The sequence below is a fragment of the Ceratotherium simum genome, chromosome 5 (assembly GCF_057802395.1).
Source record: "Ceratotherium simum simum isolate JZ-2026a chromosome 5, ASM5780239v1, whole genome shotgun sequence".
Classification (NCBI taxonomy): domain Eukaryota; kingdom Metazoa; phylum Chordata; class Mammalia; order Perissodactyla; family Rhinocerotidae; genus Ceratotherium; species Ceratotherium simum.
In genome coordinates this window covers 84,940,267-84,964,956 of record NC_141904.1, presented here as the reverse complement: position 1 = coordinate 84,964,956, position 24,690 = coordinate 84,940,267, and the positions used below count along the sequence as shown (strand labels likewise).

The window sequence follows — 24,690 nt, the reverse complement described above, 5'->3', positions numbered from 1 at the left end:
AAAGGCAAGCATGTGGCCAGAGCCTCCAAAACAGACAGGCCGTAGAGGTGGCCAGGACAGAATAATCTCCTAGAAGAAGGGCAGAGGTCACTTTTCACACCTGAGGAATCTTTGCTCCGTGTGCACTGCTTTGCACGTCCATAGGGAACTTTGGAAACCTGGGAAGTCATATTCAGTCTGGGGTCATGCTGCATTATCTTCTGCTTTCCATAATAATTTGAGTTTCTGTTTATAACATCCTCTAACAGAGTCCATTGGTGTCTTTCCATCAACCACACAACACCCCATTTTGACAGCCATGCACTTAGACTGCTTGTAATTGAATATAACAATTATTTGTCAGATCTGTGTTAGGTGCTAGCGAGGTAGCAGAGAATAAGACACAGCCTGTGCCCTGCAGAGATGATTTTGCATATGAGTCTTATTTCCTTAGCTACTTTCTAAGTTCTTTGAGGGCAAGGGTTATGCCTTCTATTTCTCTAATGAAGTCCAACTTGAGGCTTAGAAAAGAAAAATATTTCTTATGACTAAAAACATAAATGTTCAAGGTAAAGAAAGACTCTTTTTTTTTTTTTTTTTTTTTTTACCAGTTTCACTTTATACAAAATCTATTCTCCTCTTCTTAAACAGAAATAGAACACATACATGATGCCTGTAGCTGGGCACCACATTTCCCAGTCAGTCATTCTTACAAGACAGCTGAGGCCTTGCGCTCTCTCCAGCAGAATCTGAGTGCAGTAACGCATGTCCCCCCAACAGCCAGGGCCTTTAAGAGACCGGGGGTGTCTCTTCCACCTGTTTTCACCCTGGCTCTCTTTTTCCTTCTGTCTATTGTTACCTGAAGGTGACAATTCAGTCTTAAGCAGCACCCAAAGGCAAGCCCTCCAGGATGATGGAGCCACAAGAGGGAAGAAGACTGGACCCTGGCCCTGGACTATTCAGTTGGCAAGAAATGAATTACCTTTGTGTTTGAGCCATTTTTGGATCTGGTTCAGCAGTACACCCTACCCTAGGACAGCAACCTCCAGTGCAAGACAGTTGGTGCCTGACAAAATACTCCTGGACTGATAATTTACCTAATATAATGTAGAGAATAGGATCCCGTGTTGCCAGCTTGTGGCAGAGATCCAGTAGGCTTCCAGGGAAACAGAGTAAGAGGGATTTATCAGGTGTTAGGCAAAGCTGAGATACCCTTGGCATCTATACATGAGTACTAGGACTGTTGGCTCTTCAACTGTGTCTTAGTCCTCTCTGTGTGCTCAGTGCCTAGCGTGTTCTATTACCAAGACACAGAGGAAGCAATCAATGAGTATTTCTGAAATAACTATCACCTCTCTACATTTATTATAGCACAGAGCACACTGTAATGCAAATATTGGTCTTCTACCTCCATCCAGAGCTCCACCAGAGCTCCGGGTTTCATAAATCTTTGTATTCCTGACACCTACACATCCTGCACATAAAAGGCATTCAGTGTCTCATGAATAAATTCATAAAGGTTTTCCCTACAAACCTATGCAGATGTACAGCAATAAAAACAAAGAAAGAACAATAATAATGAAAATAATTTGGATATAAAGAACTCTTTTCTTCTACGGAACTCCAAGTGCTTTCACTAAACTTCCTAACTGTTTTAGTCTGCCCGAGCTGCTGTAACAAAATACCACAGACTGGGTGGCTTACAAACAAGAGAAATTTATTTCTCACACTTCTGGAGGCTGGAAGGCCAAGATCAAGGCAGCAAGATGGCTGGGTTCTGGTGAAGGCCCTTTTCCGGTCGCAGACTGCCCACTTTTAGCTATGTCTTCACATGGTGAAAGGGGAAAGCCAGCTCTCTGGGGCCTCTTTTATATAGGCACAAATCCCATTCATGAGAGCTCTGCCCTCATGATCTAATCACCTCCCAAAGGCCCTACCTCCTAATACTGTAACCTTGGGCACTGGGCTTTTTTTTTTTTTTAAATGTTTATTTATTTTTTTGTTCCCCCCAAAGCCCCAGTAGATAGTTGTATGTCATAGTTGCACATCCTTCTAGTTGCCGTATGTGGGACGTGGCCTCAGCATGGCCGGAGAAGCGGTGCGTCGTTGCGCACCTGGGATCCAAACCCGGGCCGCCAGCAGCAGAGCGCGCGCACTTAACCGCCAAGCCACAGGGCCGGCCCAGGGCACCGGGCTTTAAATATATGAATTTTGGGGGGACACAAACATTCAGACCATAACACCAACCATCCTAAGAAAGAGGGACTCAGAAAATCGCAGACTTTTAAAACTGGAAGGAACATTAGAAGCTAAGAGTTATAGATGAGGAAGCTGCAGCTGAGAAAACCAAAAGGACTTATTCCAGGTCCCAGAGTAGACACCAGGTCTTCAAACTTCAAATCCAGGGCTATCTTCACAACATTATCGACCACGTCTTATTCTTGCTCATCTCCCCCAGGGCCTACCACGGAGCCTCACACATTGTGAGTATTCAACAGCTAAATGAAAAAATACGACCAGTAAAACTGAGCAATTTGTGTGAAAGTCACAGCTATAGGATCACAGATTTCCTTATCTCCTTCAGGATTTTCTAGATTACTGAAGTTTAAGATGCTTGGATTTTATAAGATCAAGCCTAACTTCTGTCAACTGCTTTTTTCTATAATTAATTGTTCCAAAGAATAAAACGACAATATCTTTTAAAAAATAACCTTCAGTCTAGTCTCAGAATAAAAATAGGAATGAGACTAGCTTGTGATGAATGTTAGAATCTCCAGATTACGTTAAAGCTACACCCCACTTTATCATCTTCAGATAATTTAACGCTTGAACACTGTCTGTATTTTCTTCCTTATCTTGTAATTGCTCCAAAAGTAAGTTAGTCTTTGCCAAAACAGATTACTAGAATCTAATTTGTTTTGACAAGTAATCAAAGGAATTTATTACAGAGCAAGAAAGCTCTGAAGAGAATAAGAAACACCAACATTTACCTTTTAAAGATATAAAATGTATTGACTTTTGGAGAGATTTAAATAAAATTCCAGGGATACTTTATTTGAAATACACTAGCCTTTGACTACTGCCACTTTCAAAAGCCAGGCAGTCCTTACAAAGACCTCTTCGCCTTTCCCAAACCCCTCATCTTGACACCACTAAGGTACAAGAAAGCAGAAAAAGTTGCCCTCTCTGCAGCCTTTAATTCTTCAGCTCTCAATTGTCTTATAGCCTCTCAACATGGTTTCTGCTCCACTCTTTTGTGCAGAATTCAGTTTGAGAAACTGAATCCTCAAGAACCACAAAAGACCTAATCAACAAATCCAAGGACGCTTGCATTGAATTCTGACCTTCCTGATTCTGACATTGTTGACTATCTCTTTCCTTCCTGAAAACATTTCTTTCTTTGGTTTCTGTCACACTTTTCCGGTTCTTCTTCCTCTCTGATAACTCCCATCTCCTTTGCTAGCTCTGTATCCTCTTGCCCTCCCTAATCGAATACGTTCAGTTCTGGCCCTTTGTTTTTTTTACACTCTAGTCTCTCCCTCTCTTACAGCCTCATGATCTCTGCTATGTGCAAGACTCCCACATCTAGTCTAATCATCCTTCCTTGACTCTAGTGTCTCCTGGACATTTCTACTGGACGCTGTCATCTCAAGCTCAACATGTTCTAAACCAAACTTACCTCCTCCTAAAATTGTAGCCCCTCCTGGTTTCTCTATTTCTGTAGAAGAGAACAATATGCCCCCAGCTACTTAGATTGCAAGCTCAGAAACACATTTTACCTTTCTCTCACTCTTCCTTCCTAAATTAGGCCACATGTGACCTTGGGCAAGCCATTTTACCTTTTGACCCATTGTTCCCTCATCTGAAAACGAGAGAAAAATCACACCTGGGAGATCTGAAAGGATTATATATGTGAAAAAGCCTAGCTAATTAAGTCAATAAATGTCTCTCTTCTTTCCAGCAACACCCCATGGCCCCGAACCAGATAAAAAACTCTTTGAGGGTGTTGTCATACTTCTTTGTATATCCCTATAATGCCTTGCATAGTGGCTTGTATACAGAAGTAGCCTAATAAATGTTCATTGATGCCTGTGGATAAGCAACTAAAGGAGTAAGTCAAGAGGTACCAAAAAGGATCACAAAATATTTACTACAATCAAAATCAGGAGGGATGTTATCTAAGTCTCAATCAATCTAGATAGTACTTGGCACCTAATAGGCTCTGATAAATATCTGCTGAAAAAATGAATCAGATAGTCCTAAGCATCTAGCATTTGTCTCTGTGCTGTGGGAGGTAAAGAGAATCATGAGGAGCTGGCCCTGCTCACCAGGAGCTCCCCCAGTCCCCTCCGTGGTCCACCTATAAGGGAGGTTAAGAAGGCTCATTCCTTGCAAAAAGCAAAGTGTTCTTTTTTTGTGTGTGTGTGAGAAAGACCGGCCCTGGGCTAACATCCATGCCCATCTTCCTCTACTTTATATGGGACGCCACCACAGCATGACTTGACAAGCGGTGCGTCGGTGCGCGCCCAGGATCTGAACTGGCGAACCCTGGGCTGCAGCAGCGGAGCGCGTGCACTTAACTGCTTGCGCCACTGGGCCGGCCCCACAAACAGTGTTCTTTACTTTAGATTTTAAGCAAAATATACTCACATGTCAAAAGCACTGAACTCCAATGTTAAGCGAGCTGGCAGCCCGGCAGAATCACCTGCACAGAAGTATTATCACATTTTCAATTGTAAGTCAGTAATAGCAGCATTCATAACAAAAACATTTGTGAATGATTTTGTTCTCTTTGTTGAGCCCAAAGTGCCCCACTCAATTCCCGGTTATCAAAACTAAACAGGGACATGGCAGAAAATGACAGAGCTTTTGTGAATTCAAGGAATTTGCCAAGAACATAAAAAGAGATTTATTAGAATAAAATATTTCCAGTCTCCCCCCCACCAGCAATACTAAGTAATCAGTATTAATTCTTTGGATTAATAACCTGGGTTTCACTACTCTCTTTCTTTTCCCTGCAACAGGAGAAAAGAAGTGAAAATGAACTTGGGTCAAAAGTCAGGAAGTAAAATAGAAAGCAAGGAAGAGCATTAATTATCAAAGACAAAGGTGTCCCTTTCTAAAGGAAAGCTGACCCTACACTGGAGGGCAGAGAAGATAACAGAAGATGATGGAAGATGGAATTTACTATCGCCTACCATTGTAGTAATAACCCTTAATGTCCTTGGGAGCTTCATCCAGCCGGTACTCATTCAGCTTCCTCTGGGTCAACTCATGCCAGAATCCAACATCCAAAGCACTGGTAAAGGGGGCAAACTGCAATTTGGAGAGTACAGGATGCCCCGTAGCTGCTGCCATTATTTGTTGCCTACTAAAAAACGAGACAGAACACAGCAAAAAAGCACAAAACATGGTGAGAAAGAACATTGTAATAATGCTTAAGTAAAACAAACAAAAATTAATGAGAGGTATCTGGGCTACCTAAAGATACAGCTTTGGAAATTAACCCCAGTAACTTGCCTCTGTTGTCAAGTTTAGCCTCCTCATGACACAACTGATCTTTCTAAGTAACCCTTTCTGGCCTTCACTTGCATGCATCTTCCTTTCTTATTAAAGTCAGTCTGACTGATGCACTAGCGTTATTCCTTCTTTGACAAAGTCATAGTCTTAGAAGTTTTTGCAGCCCTGGAGAACTTTACAAGGACAAAATCCAAAGTCCAGCCAGTTAGAAACACAACAACGCAAACTGTCCGAGTTCTGAATGAGAGCAGGGCTTGAGCACCCGAACTGAGGCGAAGAGTGAAGAAGTTTCTCTCAAGACAAATACTGTATGATCTTACTCATATGTGTAGTATTAAAAAAAAAACCAATAACAAACAAAACAAAACAAACACATAGATACAGAAGACAGATTGGTGGTTACCTGAGGGGAAGAGGGGTAGGAGGGCAAAATGGGTAAAGGGGGTCAACTGTATGGTGATGGATGGAAACTAAACTTTTGGTGGTGAGCATATAGAGAAGTGGAATTATAATGTTGTACACCTGAAACTTACATAACGTTATAAACCAATGTTACCTCAATTACAAAAAAAAAAACTTTCTCCCCACCTAACCACAGTAGCTGAATTTCTTTGAAATCTCATCTTTTATTTTTTAAATGCATGGAAATTTTGCATTTTATCTACTATATCTATTTTAACATTTCATTCTCCCCCTCAAATTATTAAATAAAATTGACCCTCCCGGCTATCAAGCATGTGTACTTGTAATTTCCTATTTCCCCTGCATACTCTCAGGGGTACACACACCCTGTTTTGAGAAGCACAATAGTACTAGAGGAACTCGGCAGTCCCAAAAGCACAAACTGATGACATCCCTTCACTTTCCATCCTGTCCAACTGCCCCACGACCAGACGGATTAATATTTCTTCAGCAGAATGTATGAACAGTCACACTAGATGGAATAAATTTAAAAACACAGTTCACATCCATTCTGAGAGGTTTTGCCTGAGTTTTGTGCCAAGGTTATTAAATAGCTTTCAGTTTTCCAAACTTGTCAGATTTTAGAATTAGAGACAAGGAGCTTTGGACGGATAGTAACTATATGGGAAAATGCAAAGCTAGCACTAAATAAAAGTGCTAAAAACCAAGAAAGAAGAGATGAGTGTGGGCAGAGCAGGGAGGAACGGAAGTCTCTGTGAGGGAGCTGGGCGCTGAGTTATGCTGAAAACGATGCATACGGAAGGGGAAGAGGGGCCGAGAGCAGAAGGAACAAGAAGAGCAGAGGCACCACTGCGGTGGAATCAGGGAAGCATGACTCGCTGTTCTTAGTGGAGCGTTTGTACTGTACACAAGCAACACACACAAAGCTGAATGGGTTACAGGGTGAACACATGGAGAAGGCTTCAAAAGTGAGACTGAAATTTTGGAGTGGGAAGCCAGTGGCAGTTCTGAACAGGGACTGTGACAGAATTCTACAATGGCAAAATGGCTTTGAAGGAGGCACATAGGGAAAAGCAGTTAAGAGCCTAAGAACTTATGAAGACCTGGATTAGAGCAGAGGAGGAAAGACTGAAAAGAAGAGACCCTCATAAGGGACAGAGAAAAGGTGACCAAATGGTATCTTGGTGGATTCAAGGAATGAAAGGAGGAAAAGGCCCCTGAGGTGTCAAGCTGTGTCTGGCTAGGAGAATGCAGCTCTACTGAAACAAAAGACGCTTGAGAGGCAGAGCCAGTGGCAGAAGGGTGATAATAAACTGAAGACATGTTCAGCTGAGGACAAATGCAGAGTCAAGTGAAGCTGGGTCTAAGGAAATGGGCTGGCCCAAGAAGGTGGACTCAGAGATGTAAGAGGCATTTACACTGTAACAGCTACAGCAGGTGAGAATGATCAGGTCTCGCAGAAGTTCCTCAGAGAAAGAAAAGCCACAGCCCAACACAGTCTTAGAGAATGCCCATAGTTAGCAGATAAGAAGCAATAGGACCAGTAACACAACAAACAAAGCAGGAACTGGTGCTCCAGGAGGCTATGTCTACCCACTGACCCAAAGGAATAAAAGAGTTTGAAGAAGAGAGTGATGATGAATGATTATGAAACACTAGCAGTCAAAAGAAAAGAAAAGAAAAGAAAAGAGGCCTGGTCAATACCATTGGATTTTTCTAAAGTGCAATTTGATGGCAGAGTCTTAAAAACTGAACAGGCTGTAAGGGTAGGATCAGCATGGGGCAGCGGCCCTGGCAAGGTCTGGGGAGGAAGTTAAGTTTGCTACTGGATCCCTAAAGGGCGGTTATTTTCAACAGGCTTAAAACGTTAGCCACATTTAAAAATATGCTTTGGCAAAAGAAATCCAATTATGAATTAATCAAAATTTCACAATGGAGGCTTAACAAACTCAGAAAAACAATCAGAAAACAAGAGATGGGAATTAGAATAATCAAATATTTTTCTATATAATCAATAAACTCAGTTGATCACAAAGGACAGGGCATCACTGGCCCTGAAACTCAGTATGGACTTGCAGCACCACCAGACAAGGCCTGACCAAGGGTTTTCAAGCTTTCCTCACCTTGAGGGTTTATTAAAAAAGGAGGATGCCTAGGCTCCACCCGCTGGAGGAGAGAAAGAAGGGTGAGGGGGACCAAAGCCTGACTAGTACCCCAGGCGATTCTGATTCAAGTTTGACGCTATCATGATGCCAACAAGCCACTGGCACTCTTTCTTTTAGAAAGAAGTCATAGCAAACATTTAAATGTACCCTCGTCCCATATTAAATAGTTTCTGGCTTTTAACTGTTTGAAAGGATTTTTATAATTTTCCCCTCTCAGAATGTTCATCTTTTTTCAGTTCACTCCTATTTGCATAGGCCCCAGAAAAGCTTGTGGATCCTACACACTGTGGCTTCAGTGCCCAATGGAGAAACAGACCTTCATACAGGTGACCTGGGGCCCACGCTGAGAAAGGCCAGACTAGAGCCCCCTAAAAGCCTCTTGCTTGGTTTTCTGGGCCTCCACTGGCTCCCTTCTCTACAATGTAGCTAGCATTTTCTTTCTACTGTTGGTTTTTTGCAAGTTTCCATGCTCAGCCCTCTCCTCAGTCTATAAGCTTTCTCAAAGCAAAGTTATTCATTTTCTACATCGATTTCCATCTATACGCCAATAAATCCCAGGACTGTATTTCTAGCACTAACCTCCAAACATATATTTAAGTGTGTTTGAAAGCCAGGACTGGGATTTCCCACAGTCCCTTCAAATTTGACAAATCCAAAACTGAACATATCTTTTCCCAAAATTCTGCCCCTTTTCCTGTCTTTCCTAGTTTACTTAATAGTACCACCATACATCCAAGGTAGAAACCTCAAAGTCATCTTCAATGTTTCTCTCTCTCACACCCAATAAAGCACTATTTGCTAGAGGCTCAACCCTACACAGTCTTCTGGGATAAAATGAGCGTAACAGTTACTGAGGACTGACAGGCCCAGGCTGCAGCAGGGTTATGCAGCTGAATCTACTCTTCCCCAAAACCCTAAGAAGGGGCAGTTCCCATTTTACAGAGGAAGGAACGGAGGTTCAGAGAGGTAAGAAATTCACAGAAGGCTGTACAGCTAGGGAAGTGGGGGAACAAGGATCCAAACTCCAGTGTTACTCCAATGCCCACGCTCTCCGTGCAACTTCATGCTTCCTGTCCCAGTCTGCATCCCTTCTCTCCATTCCCACTGCCACAAGTCAGGCCCCAACATCTCACCTTGGCTCCTGCAGTAACATGCTTACAGGTCACTGCCCTCAGTCCCTGTCTTCTCCAAACAAGATGCCACACTGCCACCAGAACTGATCAGCACAGGTGGCACCCTTGTTTAAACAAACAAACAAAACCTTACTGGCTTTATTACACAGAGAGGAAGGTGTCACTGTTGCCTTAGCCTGCTAGTTTTCTGACCTCATACCTTTGCTGATGTCCCTAGGAAACCTCTCCCCCTCTCTACCAGGAAAATTCCTTCTCCTCTCTTAAGATCCTTTTTTTTTTTTTTTAAAGATTTTATTTATTTTATTTTTTCCCCCCAAAGCCCCAGTAGATAGTTGTATGTCATAGCTGCACATCCCTCCAGTTGCTGTATGCGGGACTCGGCCTCAGGATGAACGGAGAAGTGGTGCCTCGATGCGCACCGGGGATCCGAACCCGGGCCACCAGCATCGCAGCGCACGCACTTAACCACCAAGCCACAGGGCCGGCCCACTTAAGATCCTTTATGAAGCTCTCATTAACTCCTACAGTCAGTGGGTATCAACGGTTCCCTTCTCCAGGACGACAGATGAAAGCTTCCATTAGAGCATTTCCCATCAAGAATCATACTTGCTTTTTGGATCATACCCCTTTTAAAACTTTTTAAATAACAGCAGCAGTCACAGTAACTGTTCTAGTTGAATGTTTATTCTGTGCCAAGCACTACACTAAACATTGTACATATTATCTTATGACAACCCCAAAGTGGTTCTATTATGCCTACTTTATAGAAGAGAAAATAGAGGCACTGAGAGGTTAAGTAACTTGCCCAAAGTCACACAGTTAGGACACGGAAGAGCTGAGATTATATCCCAGATCTGATGCTTCAAAGCCCCAACTCTCATCACTATACTATACTGCCTTAAAGGAAGAAACCCCCTTTTCAGAATCTTTATATTGCCCATCAGCCCCAAATATGCAAAAAAAAACAACCAATAGTTTTAAAAAACATTTACATACTAACCTCCTCTTCAACAGAGTCAAAAGAAAAAGGCCATGGCCAGAGCAATCATCCAACATGGAAGGAAATCAACACAGCGGCAGATAATGGCACAAATGAATCTCATCTGAAATCCTGTGTGATGGGTCATCAGGCCCCCACACACTTTAGTCATCCACAACTTATTCTTAAAGATCAACAGTAACTCATCATCATTTTGATGACCTACTGAGGGCCAGAGACAAAAGAGAAAATTCTATTCCATACAGCATTTCAGCAGCTGGGAAAAAGTGATTCAGATGACCACTTAGAAGATAACGGGACAGGCATGCAAGTAATTTGCATAAGAGGCACTTCTTTCAGACATTTTCTGACTTATTTGGTCTTTGAGCAATTCCCAACAGAAGTCAACAGCCTATTTCACAAGAGGATATGGTTGGTGTCCAGCTGCTGAAACTGCTGCCTGACAGGTTAAGACAACGGAAAAGTTTCAAGCAACAGCTGCAATATGTGATTACGAATTTACTGGAAACATCTAAATAGGATACTCAAGTATAAATAGGATACTCAAGTATAAATGTATCACGTAGGAACCTATATATCTATGTTATATCACCATCTTTCTTAAGCTAGAAGGAAAGATTTAAGAGGTAATCCAGAAGGGGATTATGGAGGGGGTGAGAAGTGAGTCCTAGGTACAAAGTCATTTATGTATAACTAACCTAGATCCAAACATTAACTGCTTCCTGAAAAGCAAGGCTTGCCTGTATAAGCCAGCACAGTGCAAGCGAGACTTCTGGCCTCTGCTTAGCTTCAAAAGCTAAAAGATTATTTCTATCACACTTCAACATTATATACAGACATATTCAAGGAAAGAAACTGACAGAGGCATCAATATAAGTGTGGTTCAATTTTATTTGCAACTATTTCTATCACATTCAGGATATGAAACCCAGAAGTTACACAAGATGAGACTGTATCACTCCCAATGAAAGAGGAAAGGCTTTGATGAGGATTCAACACTGAATGAACAAGAATCCCAGCAGTAACCAAAACACCCAGTCTAAACATCAAGATTAGACCGAAATAGCAGGCGAGTGGTTAAGCAATACGAACCCTTTGGGGCTGTCTACCACCCAAATGTGGTGCAAATTTCAGACTTTCATGAAAATAAAACTAAGTCAGGCTTAGCAACTTCCACAAGTAGGAGCTCAGAAAATGCCATTGCATGAGTACTTATCAAAAGTTTCTGTCCCAGTGAACCTAAACTTTGTGTTAGTGCTGTTCTTCAAAGTCGAATCCCCACAGGAAATATGTAATAATCTTTGCCTCCCAAGAAAGAAGCGATGGGGTCAGGAGACAGGGGTGTGGAGAGACTTATTTTCACTGTACGACCTTTCTGCCTTTTAAATTTTGTATTCAAAATTCAATGAATTTTGAGTATGTGGAATAGCAATACAGAAATAAGTAAAATAATTACAGAAAAAAGTCCTAACCCAATGGCAAGAAGACAGAGAATGAAAAAGACATAAGACTATCAGTTCAACCGCTTTGGTTCCAAGAAATAACTCCTGGGAGATCCTTGATGCAAGAACCATGTCTTATTCATCTTTCTTCAGCACTTAGCACGGTGCCTAGAATACATTAAGAGCTCAGTAAATATTGACATGATTTAATAGCTCTTCTATGCAGAAATAGAAGTACAATGATGTACACCTGAAATTTTTACAATGTTATAAACCAATGTTACTGCAATAAAAAATTAAAAAAAAAAAATAGCTCTCTTCCCCCAAAAAGGACGGATGCTATAGTGAGACAAATTTCAACGGAGTTAAAAAATTACTAATAGCCTGAATTGTCCAAATAAGAAATGGATTGACCAGAGGGATAATCAATTTTCATTAGTAGAAGTGTTCAAGCATATGTTAGATCATTATTTGCCAAGTAATACTGCACAAAGGATCACTGCATCAGGTAGTAAGACGAGACCAGGGGTTGGCAGGCTTTTTCTGAAAAGGGCCAAACAATAAATATTTTAGGCACTGCAGGTCAAAACGGTTTCTGTCATATTTTCTTCTTCTTCTTCTTTACAACTCTTGAAAAATGTGAAAAACATTCTTGGCTCATGGACTGCACAAAAAAAGGCCTCGGGCAGGATCTGACCTGCAGGCTGTCGTCTGCTCACCCCTGAACTAGATGATCTACCAAACATGTAATTTTTGGATCCTTTGAGGGTGCCAATAATATATTTTGTTTTTAGGGAGACTGACGTTTTTGGCAGAATCTTTTTAGTGGGTAGTAGAGATATGCAAGGGGTGCTGAGGGTGAACCAGATTGCAAGGCCAGACGCTAAGGCCACATCTGCTGGTCTACATTACACACCTTGTAATGCTGTAAATACACCTTTGTGAACTGGTAAATGTAGTCTCCACAGAACACTCTCACGCATAGGTCAGCATCACTAAGCAGACGAAGCTCATTTGATACTTACTGAGGCTCATAACATGCGGGAAAGTCTACATCAGGGCATTCCACATCCCACACAGGCATCTGACCACACCTCTGACGGTTTCCTTCCTACTTTCTCTGGACCCCTGCTACTGCTTCCCAACTGCTCTAGTGCCACGCTGGTGGCCCTGCCACTCCTCACCTCTGACTTGAAGAAACATTGAGCTGCTTGGTGCTCCTCTAACAAACCTGCTGTTCTGATTCTACAACCTTGAACGAACAGCTCCCTTTGTCTGAAAGGCACCCCAGCCCCCGTGACTGCCTGGCACTTCTCAATATCCAGCTCAGAGGTAATCTACTCTAGAGAGTCTTCCCAGAGCTGCCTCTCACTCTCTTCACTCCTCTCCTGCTCCTCCCCTGGCCACTACAGTTAATCACTTCTGTCTCTATGCTACTTCCACATTTCGCATCACTGTTCAACTCTTTGCTTATCTATCTGCCTCCATCAACCTGACTGTAAATTCCACAAGTACAGATCCTGGCTCATATTCCTCTTGACATATCCTAGTCCCTTGCAGAGTGACTCTCAAATGTTACTAAGATGAATTCTAGAAACCTTCTATGGTCACCTTCCCCAAGAGAAACAAGAGAAAGAAATAACCCAGGCTTCTGTAATCAGGAGGACAAACTGCAGGCTTATACTATGGAATATGGAGACCGGAGTAAGAAATCATGAAGAACACATGGAGATATGCCATATGACTTGGAAGGTCTCTAAACCTATTATTGTTTTTTTAGGACTAAAATCTTAGAGGACAGGAAATATGCATGTACAAATCAATTTAAATGAGACCTTATGCAACCAAACACAAAAGTAGTAGAGAATAAATCTTTCTTCCTGAAAGTGTTCCCACAATTATGTAAGTTAAAAGCCCACATTCACAGTCTCAAAGTGTCTCTCCGCAAAAAATTTACTAATTACAAAGGAGAGAAAAAGTGACTTTACAGTGACAAATCTGGCAGACACCATCTTAAAGAAGGGATCAAAGTTAACACCAGCAGCAAGGGGACAAATAGACATTGTGCGCTATCTGATAGAATGCAATGGAAAGAACGGTATTCAGCTGAAAATACATAACCTGGGTCTAATCAGGAGGAAACATCAGAGAAACCCAAACTGAAATCATTCTACAAAATGACTGACTGGGACTGGCTTATAATCTTCAAAAGTGTCAGGGTCTCAAAAGTCAAGGGAAGACTAAGGAACTGTTCCAGGGTGAAAGAGATAAAAAGACATGATGACTGGGAGCAACGTGTGATCCTGGGTTGACGCTCTGCTATAAAGGATGTTACTGGGACAAAATCTGAATGGAGTCTCTGGGAAAAGGGTATATAGAAGGTCTCTGTCTTAAGTTTGAAACTGTTCCAAAATCAAATATTAAGACAATTTTAGCACCTGCATACACTCAGCCTATGCTATATTCAACACTCAGCCTATGCTATATTCAACAGACAAAACCAATCAACATGATAGAATGGGAATTACAGGGTGTGGTGGGGCTATTGACTGGGAAGGGGCATGAGAGAGCCTCTTGGGGAGCTAGAAAAATTTTACAGACCTTGAGCTGGGTGGTGGTTACAAGGTACATAGGTATGTAAGAGTCTAAGAGCTATATACTTATAATCAGTGCACTTCACTATATGTATGTTATACCTGAACAAAAAGTAGAACAGAAAACCCCATATTCAAGCTACACCAATCCTTCAAAGAACATCCCGTATTCATTCAACAGTTAACAGATGACCTATTTAAATCTAACTTTGGTGAAAAGAAATTCATTGCTCTAAATACGGAGTCTAAATGAAATACCATTTCCATAAATTTTTCTGGCATTTTGTTATTAAAGATGCTGAATATGGAAGTATCTTGGCTTATAAAATTAATTGGAGCAGAAGAGCTTCCTACAGTGAGTCAGCCCAACCGTTCTCCCTCCACGGGGGACCGATAGGATCGGACGAGGCAAATAGTAAGCCAGTGCAGGATTTTTGGAAATGAAGAAGCAAAATTGGTAGAAAATAAACAACAATCAAAGAGAGAAAAAAACAAACAAACGTGTGTTTAGGGAAACTAGATGCTTGGAGGGAGAGCAGAAAAACAGACCAGCCTGGCTATACCAAAAAAATCCCTTGCTATAACTTTTCCACGTGTGTGTTGTTGGGTTTTTGTTCGTTTGCTTTGGAAGGGGAGGGGAGTTTTTAATGGTTCAGAGAAAGGATGCTAAAAGCTAAGGTAGTTGGGAAACCGGTCTTCAGTCAGATAAACAGGAGTTTGAGTTCCGGCTCTAGCTCTCCCTGGCTGAGTAGCCTTGGACAGATAACTTCATGCCCTGTGCCTCGATTTCCTCGTCTGTAAAATAAGGATAATTATACTCAACCCAGGAGGTTGCTGGAGGGTGAAATGAGAAAGTGTGCGATGCGCCTGCTACAGTGCCTGGCATACAGTCAGCAGCCAATAAAAGGTAGCTGCTATTATTTTTCTTGTCACCCCCACGCCCCCATTAGCCAACAGTGCCTGACTCACGTGGTTGCCCTTCCCCATGCTCACTATGAAAATTTCTCTCCCTCAAGCACACCTCATTTAGGTCTCACCTCCCTCAAAGGAGCACTGTAGTCACAGCGGAGGTTTAATTAAAATGTAACAGATGATCTGCTATAGGTCATCAAGGGGAAGTCCAGAGGAACAAGTTCTAAGGGGTTAGGAGCACTCCGTGTTCAATTTCTCTGAGGCCGCGTGGGGCCACTCACTTAGCAGAAGTGCCAGAATAACCGCAATCTGGCCCTGAAGTACCTTCTCTAGGCCAAAATGGAGCACACAGAGCAGGCTTCTGTTCTCATTTTCCCAGCTGCGGGGCTGCGAGCTCTGGCAGTCACTAAAATAGGCACCAAACCACATGACCGAGTCCCGCTGACAAACAGCGCATGTGCTCAGCTGCTGATGGGTAAAGAGGTGGTGGAGATGGCCGCGAGTGGGGAGAGGGCCCCTGTGGCACACGGAGCCAACACACGTTCTGTCAGCTAACGACGCTTCTGCAACTTCGTCAGTCTTGGAAATAATTTGCAAGGCTGCTAAAGAGTGAGGTTTTAAAAGCTTTCCCTCCAAAAGGAGTGGGAAAATGTTCCAAACTTAGAAGAAAGATTAGGCTTTACTGGAAGATGAAAACTCAGGACTCCTACAGGGGAACCAGCTGGGTATAGAAGCCTCAATTCCTTTCAAAAATTGCATTAGAGTCAAGATGTCCCTGAGCCAAACCAATGGCTCCACAAGACACCAAGTCACCCCAAATGGCTTTTTTTGTGACCGTGCTATTAGGTGGTAACAGCTGATCGCATAATCAGGCAGGATAATTGCTATTATGGACAAGCTGTCTTCCTCACCTCCATGTGAGCCACTTCGACTCCTACAGAATCAACATGATTTGCTTCTTCAGGAGGTCAATCAGGGAATCGGCAGGCACCTCCCGAGTCTTCAAACGGTAACCTTCATTCTCGGTGGTTACTTCCCAGAGATGTTTTCTTTTGTTTTCCTTCTGCTATAATAACCTTAACCTTCACATACAACCTGCTCTCGTTCAGCCTTAGTTTTGAGAATGCACGTCCTGGATACCAGCCTTGTGGGGTGTGGCAAGACTGTGAGGGAGTGATGGTGAAGGCTGAAAAGATCTGGCAGAGAGGAGACAGAAAGAGACACATCAAGGAAGATGGAGAACAGTATGCCTACTTTTGAGTCCTTTCTGTTACCTCCACCAATCAAGAGTGTCAGCTGGGTCCATTCTGCACATGACGGACAGCCACCTGATTCACCTGAACCACTGCAGAGCCCTGATGTCCACCAACAGCTAAATCTGTGATGGTTTCCTAACAGCTGGCTGCATTAGGAAGGCTCGCTTCTGAATAACAGAAGCTCTGTGGTTTGCATTTCTGGTGACTGTTAAGGAGTCCCAGAAAATGGGAGAGGTGCTAAAAAAAATTGGGCCAAGCAAACACTTGATTTCAGATTTTCAAAATATCTGATTTTCAAAGATGAGAATAACAATGGATTCTGTCACCCACTGGACAGAGAATTTGCTCCCAGAAAGGTGTCATGTAGGCCATTCTAGTCCACATGGCACCTTTGTACAATTAGAACACTGCACCCCTTCCTCAAGACATTTTACTTTCTTTTCTTAGAAAATTGTTGTAATATATTGATTAGGTTAGCTCAAGACATTTTACCCTTGTCTGCCAGAAAACTGTCATTACAAAAATACACCCATGATCCAAATGGACCCCCTCGGATGTGGCCTCTTGTGCAGTGCACAACCTGCACAACAGTATGCAGCGTCCTTGAGTAATCACAAGAGGCCACTATGATTTCTCTAAGAATAAGCCATGAAAGAGTAACCGCATGTCTGCCTCATCACAGAAAAACCATAGACATAGGACATAGGATATTTGGACGTCAGCAAGGTCTCTGAAAGGTTGCTCCAGGTATCCTAGTAGATAAGACATAGATGTAGGAAGTGGATACTGACATAATTAGAGGAATTAAGAACTGGTAAAATAATCTCTTTCAAAGAATGCTGATTAAGGAATGAACTGATGTTAACAAGAAAGGAGCGAATAGTGATGTCTTTGGCTCTGTCCAATTTACCTTTATTTTATTTATCTACATGAATAATACTCATCAATATTTACTAAGTACTCCATGTGTGCTGACCCTTGTGTTAGGTGCTTACGGCAAGGAAACAGACACATAAACAAATATATTCAATAAATATTCTTATTACCACATTTTATCAGTGACTTGGATAACAATATAGGTTTGCATATCAGTTCCACATGTGACATGATGCAGAAAGGGACAGGCAATACGACAAATAACACAAATTCAGAATAAAAAAGATTCTGACAGCCTGAAATGACAGGCCTATTTTAACAAAGATTAAAAATTTCACAGAGGTGAATATAGGGTCTAAAATATCAGTCCAAAAAAAACAATTGGACAACAGTGCAGGCTGATACACTGAAGGCAGTATGACAGACAGAAGGGCATCGCTTCACGAGCCAGAGAGAACCCCGTTCAAATCCCATCTTTGCTACTTCCAGCCATACACTCTTGGGCAGGTCATGTAATCCTCAGAGCCTGTTTCCTCATCTGTAAGATGAGACACCTACAGTCCAGAATTATCAAGAGGATTCAATTAGAAAATGCATCTATCTGGCACATAGGAGGCACTCACAGGTAGAACTAATATTATCAACAAAACATGTAACAAAGACATGGGGGTTTCCATTTCGTTATTCCTTCCATAAACATTTATATTATGTACTAGTGTCTGTGCTATATTTTAGGATTCAAGTGGCAAAAAGCTATGGTCCCTGTCTTTAAGGAGCTAACAGTTTTGATGGCAAGACAGGTCAGGACTGACTATATAGCAATTTGTGGGTAAAACAAGTACAGTTCAGTGTGGTAGGTGTGTGTACTGGGTGTTACAGGAGGAGCAAGGAGAGACATCTAAATTAGAATGAAGAGGCAGGGATGTTTCCCACGGAAACCCTTGAGCCAAGGTTTTAAAAAGAACAGTTAGCAGATTCTCAACAGGGGCGCTATTAGCATGTTGGATATGACAATTCTTTTTCCTTTGGAGCTATCTTTGCACATTGCGGAAGGTTTAGCATTCCCAGGATCCTTCTAATAAACGCAGTAAAGCCCTTTGGTCATCGTCACAAAGTAAAATGGCTCCACACACTTCCAAACACCCCCTAAGGGTTGGGAGAGGGGAGTGCTTGGCAGCACCACCCCAGCCAGTACCACGGGATGAGGAAGGCTACAGGTGGGGAGTGGGGACACTCCGGGCACAGGGAGGAAGCTGTCTCAGCTCCAATCACAGAACCAACCCACAGCCTCTGCACAAGCTTAGAATGTCTTGTCCACCCACACGCCCACCATCCTTTATTCCCTTCAAATCTCAGCTCAACCACTTTTTTGTGTGTGTGAGGAGGATCAGCCCTGAGCTAACATCCGTGCCAATACTCCTCTTTTTGCTGAGGAAGACTGGCCCTGGGCTAACATCTGTGCCCATCTTCCTCCACTTTATGTGGGAGGTCGCCACAGCATGGCCTGATGAGCGGTGCATGGGTGCGCACCTGGGATCCGAACCCAGCAGCAGCGAAGCGCGCGCACTTAACCGCTACGCCATGGGCCCGGCCCCTCAACCGTCACTGCTGAGGGAAGCCTTCCCTGACTCCCTCACCCGCTTAGGTCCATTCTGTATCATACCCCCGGAGAGCACCACGTCCCTCCCCTTCATAGCACACGTGCACTTATTTTACATACAGTTATGAATGTCAGTCTTCCCTACTAGAAATAAAAGCTCAAAGAGAGAGATCATGTCCATTTTCCATTCTCCTCCATTCATCATTGTTTTCCCAGCATTTGACTCAGACCTGGCACCTCAGAGCACCCAATAAATACTTGCTGATGACTGAATCGATGAGCAAAGGAAACAGCATGTATGTCTGAGAAAATACAAATAGTTCTGTATTGCTGGAAGGTGCATGTGGCAGAATGGCTGGAAACCACACTGGAAAACTAGGCAAAAGCCGAATCATGAAAGGCCTTCTATGAAAAGCTATGGATTCATATTTTAGCAAAGATCTGTATTTTAGAAAAGGCACTCCAGCACCAGTGAGGGCCAGACTGCTGAGGTGGGGCAGCCAGCTCAGAGGCTGCGCAGGAATACAGGCAAGAAGTGAGAAGGGCCTGAACTAAGGCAGTAGGAGAAGAAATGGAGGAGAAAGTGTATCGGGCGATATCAAGGAAGGAGAATAAATCCGATGACTGCCTGGGCTGGGAAGGAGAAAGGGAGGGATGGTATGAGAGTGAAATGTCCAAGATGACTCCCAGGAATGACCAAACGACAGAAGGGGAATGAGTGAGATCAAAGAACGGAGAAAGAATCGCAGGTTTGGAGGGAAGATGGTGAGCTCAGTTTTGGATAGCTGAGTTTGAGGACTGGCACTCAGGAGAGATCTGGACTCAAGATACAGAGAAGAGGTCTCTGGCACACAAATGAGAGTTGGCGCCGTGGGAGAGAAGAACACAGAGTAGAAGGGAGAGCCTTGGAGAAAACTAGCACTCAAGGGACAAAAGGAGGAAAAGAGCCTACAACGGAAACTGAGGGGGAGATGGCCAAAGATAATACAAAGCAGGGGTGGTTTTCATAAGGGAAGGAAGACCAGCAATGTCAGACATGCTGAGAATTCAAAAGACAAGGAATGAGGGGCCGGCCCAGAGGCACAGCGGTTAAGTGCGCGTGCTCTGCTTCAGCGGCCCGGGGTCCGCAGGTTCGGATCCCGGGCGCGCACGGACCCAGCGCTTGCCAAGCCATGCTGTGGCAGCGTCCCATATAAAGTAGAGGAAAATGGGCACTGATGTTAGCCCAGGGCCAGTCTTCCTCAGCAAAAAGTGGAGGATTGGCAGATGTTAGCTCAGGGCTGATCTTCCTCACAAAAAAAAAAAAAAAAAAAAGACAAGGAACGAAAAGTGTTCAGGAGTTCCAGCAATGTCGAGTTCTGATGACTTTGGGGAGAGCAGTTTGGGAGGAGAGTGAGGCAGAAGCAGGATCCCAGCCAATGATGGCTTCAGGAAGTAGATGTGGCAACTCGTCCAAGAAATGCGGCTGGAAAGAGGCAGCGTGATGGGTGGGGTACAGCAGAGGTTAATGGGAGGGTGTTTGGTTTTATTTTTTTTCCAAAATGAGAGTAAGCAGAGGATATTTAAATGAAAGGGGTTGGTTAAACAGGAAAGAAACAGAACAGATGATGGCATTAGATCCTGAGGAAAAGGAGATGGGATCTCAGCACAGTAAAGGAATTAGCCTTAAAACAAACAACATTTCTTTCACCAAATTAAAATAAAAGGTAAAGTGATCGGGTCAGCTGGAGACAAGTTTGTAAACAACAGAAGAGAAAGCTGAGGAGCCTTAATTGATGGCTGTAACTTAGTGAAGTCTAGGGTAAGGGAGGAGGAGACTGGCAAGAAAGCTGCCCCAGCACACATGGAGCGCGCTGGGCAGGGCCGAGCCCGGCGGGCTATCAAAACAGTATCAAGAGCAAGATGTGTCTACAACAAAGCCCAATGAAGCAGGGTAGGGCCTTAGGCTACCACAAGGAAAGTACAGTCCTGTTCTGCACCGTCAGACTCCTGGAGGAAAGAGGACCTCCTCTCTATACCACATACTGCAAGAGACTGTCCAACAGAAACAAGTTCAAAGGAGGGTAACCAGAATGAAGAACGTGTGAGGAAATCCCAAAGGTGATCATTCTGGGGCTGGACTGAGACCGAATGAACAGGCTGCCTAGACCATGGAGATGCATACTGTCTACCCAGTAACAAAGCAGCATCTAGTTATGCTCCCTTGAGCACACAATTGGGCTTTACCTACACTGGAGAAAGGTGGGGGGATCAGGAGACAGAAAGAGGAGAGGAGGAAGCCATTAGTGAACTTGGGTAAATTGGACTTCCAAATAAAATCTCACAGGTGGTCAGGCATAACCAACCAGGGACCACTAAGCAAAGAATTTGGTTATTACTTATTTCCACAGAGGATTCATCCCCTCCCCCCACCTCAATATCCTGATTCCTGGCTCCCTCCTCTCCTTGCCATCCAATCAGTTACCAGTCCAGCAAATCCTTCTTCCTTTATCTCTCAACTCCACCCACCCCTCCCCATCCCCACAGCCACTGCCTTGGTTCAGGCCTCTCTCCCATGTGACCTGGACCACTGCAACAGTGCCCTGACTGGTCTCCCTGCTGGTCCTGCCCTATTCAGTGTAATCACCACATTGCTGCCTGGGTAATTTAAAACAGATGAGAGGATGTCACACCCCTGTTCAAAATTCTTCAGTGCCCCACTCTCCAGCCCTGTGCTTTCAAAATAAACTCCAAATTTCTTAGCATGGCAATACTAACTGCTACAGTTTAGAGTTTACCATCTACCAGTGCCAAGTGGGTAAGAGATATCATCTCATTCAATTCTCACAGCAACCTTGGGAGGTAGGCTATATTTCCCTTTTACAGATGAGTAAATAGCTTAGAAAGGAAGCGACTTGCCCAAGGTCACAAAACTAGTTCAGCAGCAAAACCAGTGTTGATACACAGGTATCTTAGATTCCAAAGTCTGTGTTCTTAACATGCAACTGCCCACAAGGCCCTTCGTGATCTGGCTCCTGCTTACCTTTCCAGCCACTCTTATCCTACACTCCACTCTAACTCGGGGAAACTACCTGCAGGTCACGCATTCTCACCCACAGCCATTTGCTTGCACCCCTCCCAATGTCTGCAAAATCATCCCACCTCCCATCCCTCTTCACCTGATTAATCCTGCTCATCCTTTAGGACTTGGATAAAGCAACATCTCCTCACAGAAGCCTTCTCTGATGCCTCAGCCTGACTTAGCCTGAGCATGCTAAGTCCTTCTCCAGCAAACTTCAACAACAGCTTCATACCATAGTGCTGTTGTCTACCTCCTTGACTTAAAAAAAAGTAAACTCCTTGAGGACATGGATGTGTATCTTACTCACTTTCGTGTTTCCACTTGCAGAGCAGTGCCAGGCACAGAGCAGAAGCTCAATAAATATTTATGCTTATTCTCTATTACGAGAAGCTGGCTGGGAAGAAAAAAGGGACCTTGTGGTTGAATGCAAGCCCAGTTCTCAGCTCTTTAAAGGGTTTCTAAACCATGTCACATGAGGGGCAGGGAGGAGCTGGCCAAGAAAAAAGGAGGGGGAAGGGAGATGTTCTAGGCAGCAGAAACAAAGGACTGTAGGTGAGACACAGCCTGTAGGCAGTTTAACAAGACCAGAGCACAGAGGTGGGGGATGGGGGAACAATTAGGCAAGATGAGCCTTCACAAGTATGGCTTTTTCTTCATTCCGGTGTTAGATCAAACGTCACCTCCTCAGAGAAGTCATCCCTGATCAGCTAGCTTTAAAAAGAGCTCCCTCTGCTTCCCCTCAGTTACTCTCCACCCTGTTACCATTTCTTTTTTTCGTAGCATCCATCAGGATCTGAAACACCTGCCAACCATTAAAAGTATCGTATTTATTGACGATCACAACAGTCGCCACCACTACCATCAAAAGTAGGGTCCATGAAACAGGGCTGTTTTTTTGCCTTATTTTACCACTACATCACTGGTGCTTACAATAATGCCCGGCACATAACAGGCACTCAAATATTTGTTTTATTCACTCATTCAGCAAATATTTACTGAGCATATATAATATGTCAAGCACTGTTCTATACGCCAGGGATACAACTACAAATAAAACAAGTCAAAATTCTCAGTTATGTGGAGTTTACTGTGGCTAAATAAATTAAATATGCTTAGCTTGGAAAAGAAAAGGTGAGAAGAGGAAGACAAACCAGCAGCTTTCAAAGATGTGCGGGGCAATTCCGTGAAGGGAGAGCCCAAGAGCCTGAAAGAGGGACAACCAGCTGAGATCACTAGGGAACCACTTTCAGCTCTACATATGACTTGTTATGAGTCAGAGCTGGGGGCAGACCAAACAGGAGTAAGGCCAAAAGTAGTGAGCTTTCTGTCACTGAAGAAATTTAACCAGTGAGCGGGGGTGCCACAAAAGAAATCCAAGTATTCAGTGGGAAAGGGAGCCTGGGATCCAGAGGCCCCAAACTAGCAGCCACAGATACGCCTGGTTTCAGGTGCAATTTAAAAAAATGTTTTCTATCACTTGCCAATGCTTTTTAAAAAATCATTAGTCATTAGTGTTTAAAAATCAAGGGACTGCACGTGCCCGCACGCACACACACACACACTGGAGTTCTGGGTTCATTTCTTCAATATGTTAGTATTGCGCTCATAAAACTCAACTCAGTAAAAATAAGTTTGACTGACATAAAATTTTCTTACACCCACATTTACCTAACCTGACTGATCAAGCATTCAAGTCTGTAGCATCCGGACCAAACCAAGAAATCGAGCACCTTGGATCAGAAAAGCCCTTCGAGCTGCCTTAACTGAACCTCTTCGCCTCACCAATGACGTGTTATCACTCCCACATCACAGATGAGGGAAGAGAGGCTCAGCCAGGGGAGGGATGCGCCACAGCCACACAGCAGACCGTGGCAGGCAAAGCCAGGACCAGAACCCAGGCGTCTGTCTCCCGGGCTCCAACAACGGAGATTCGGGGCACTCCCCACCAGAGACAGGACAGCAGCGTCCTAGTCCGAGCACCCCGGCTGAACCAGTCTGAGGGAACGTGACTGGACGAGGGCGAGAGCCGCAGTCAGCGACTCCCTGGAGAGAGACAGCCCAGGCACGGGCAGAGGAGGATCCTGAGACCCGCCGCGACCCTCGCCCTCATCGCCGAGCTCGCCTTTTCCCGCCAGGCCTCCAAAAGCCACACTGAAGCAACCCGCGCCTCCCTCACCGCTGCGGCTCACTTACCGCCGCTCAACTTCCGGCAACCACACCGTCAGCCGCAGCGCGCGCCCCGATGACGCAACGCGGCCCCGCCCCCCGCCTGCCGGGGCGAGAGGACGGTGCGCGTGCGCACACAGAGCCTCGGGCCAGCCTGGTAAAGGAGCCCCTAGCACCAGGCTGAGGGGGCGGAACTTGAGGCGTGGGGAAGGCGGGACATCAGGAGGTGGGCGAGGACCCCCTGGAGCAAGCCGAGGCACAGAGACTTTCTCCCGTTTATCAGATGTGGGATTGTGTATATGTGGCTGTGAGACTTTTCAAAAAGTGCTCCACGTTCTTTCTTTTGATTTTAGAGGATGACAGGAATTATCATTATTTCCATTTTCCAGGAGAGGCAGTATCAAACGAATCACGGGGACCACGAGGAAGGCAGGTATGGAGACACAGGAGATGAGAATTTTAATAGGTAAAGGTCGATGAAAGTCGACACTGACCGACTTGCTCTTTCTAAACCAGACATTATTCTCATAGCTTCCTGCTGTCAATGAGATAAAGTTATTCAT

At 44.0% G+C, this 24,690-nt stretch overlaps 1 protein-coding gene across 11 annotated transcripts in view; it reads right to left on the bottom strand.

Annotated features, from left to right (window-relative positions):
• The window catches only part of ATG7 (autophagy related 7), a 253,951-nt gene extending 229,760 nt beyond the window's left edge, over window positions 1–24,191 (bottom strand). For 7 of the 11 annotated variants that reach the window (XR_015552307.1, XR_015552308.1, XM_087431501.1 and 4 more), the window contains exons 1-3: window positions 22,059–22,351; window positions 5,178–5,350; window positions 4,630–4,684 (exon numbers count right to left, since the gene is read on the bottom strand). Coding sequence is in view for 9 of the 11 variants with exons in the window: in XM_087431501.1 (XP_087287627.1) it covers window positions 4,630–4,684; window positions 5,178–5,337 (215 nt within the window). In the remaining 2 variants the exon portion in view is untranslated. Of the gene's footprint in view, window positions 1–4,629; window positions 4,685–5,177; window positions 5,351–16,079; window positions 16,708–22,058; window positions 22,352–24,154 lie in introns of those variants that run through there. The other 4 variants (XM_087431500.1, XM_087431498.1, XM_087431499.1 and 1 more) reach the window with 4 other exon arrangements.
• Window positions 24,192–24,690: the final 499 nt, after the last annotated feature.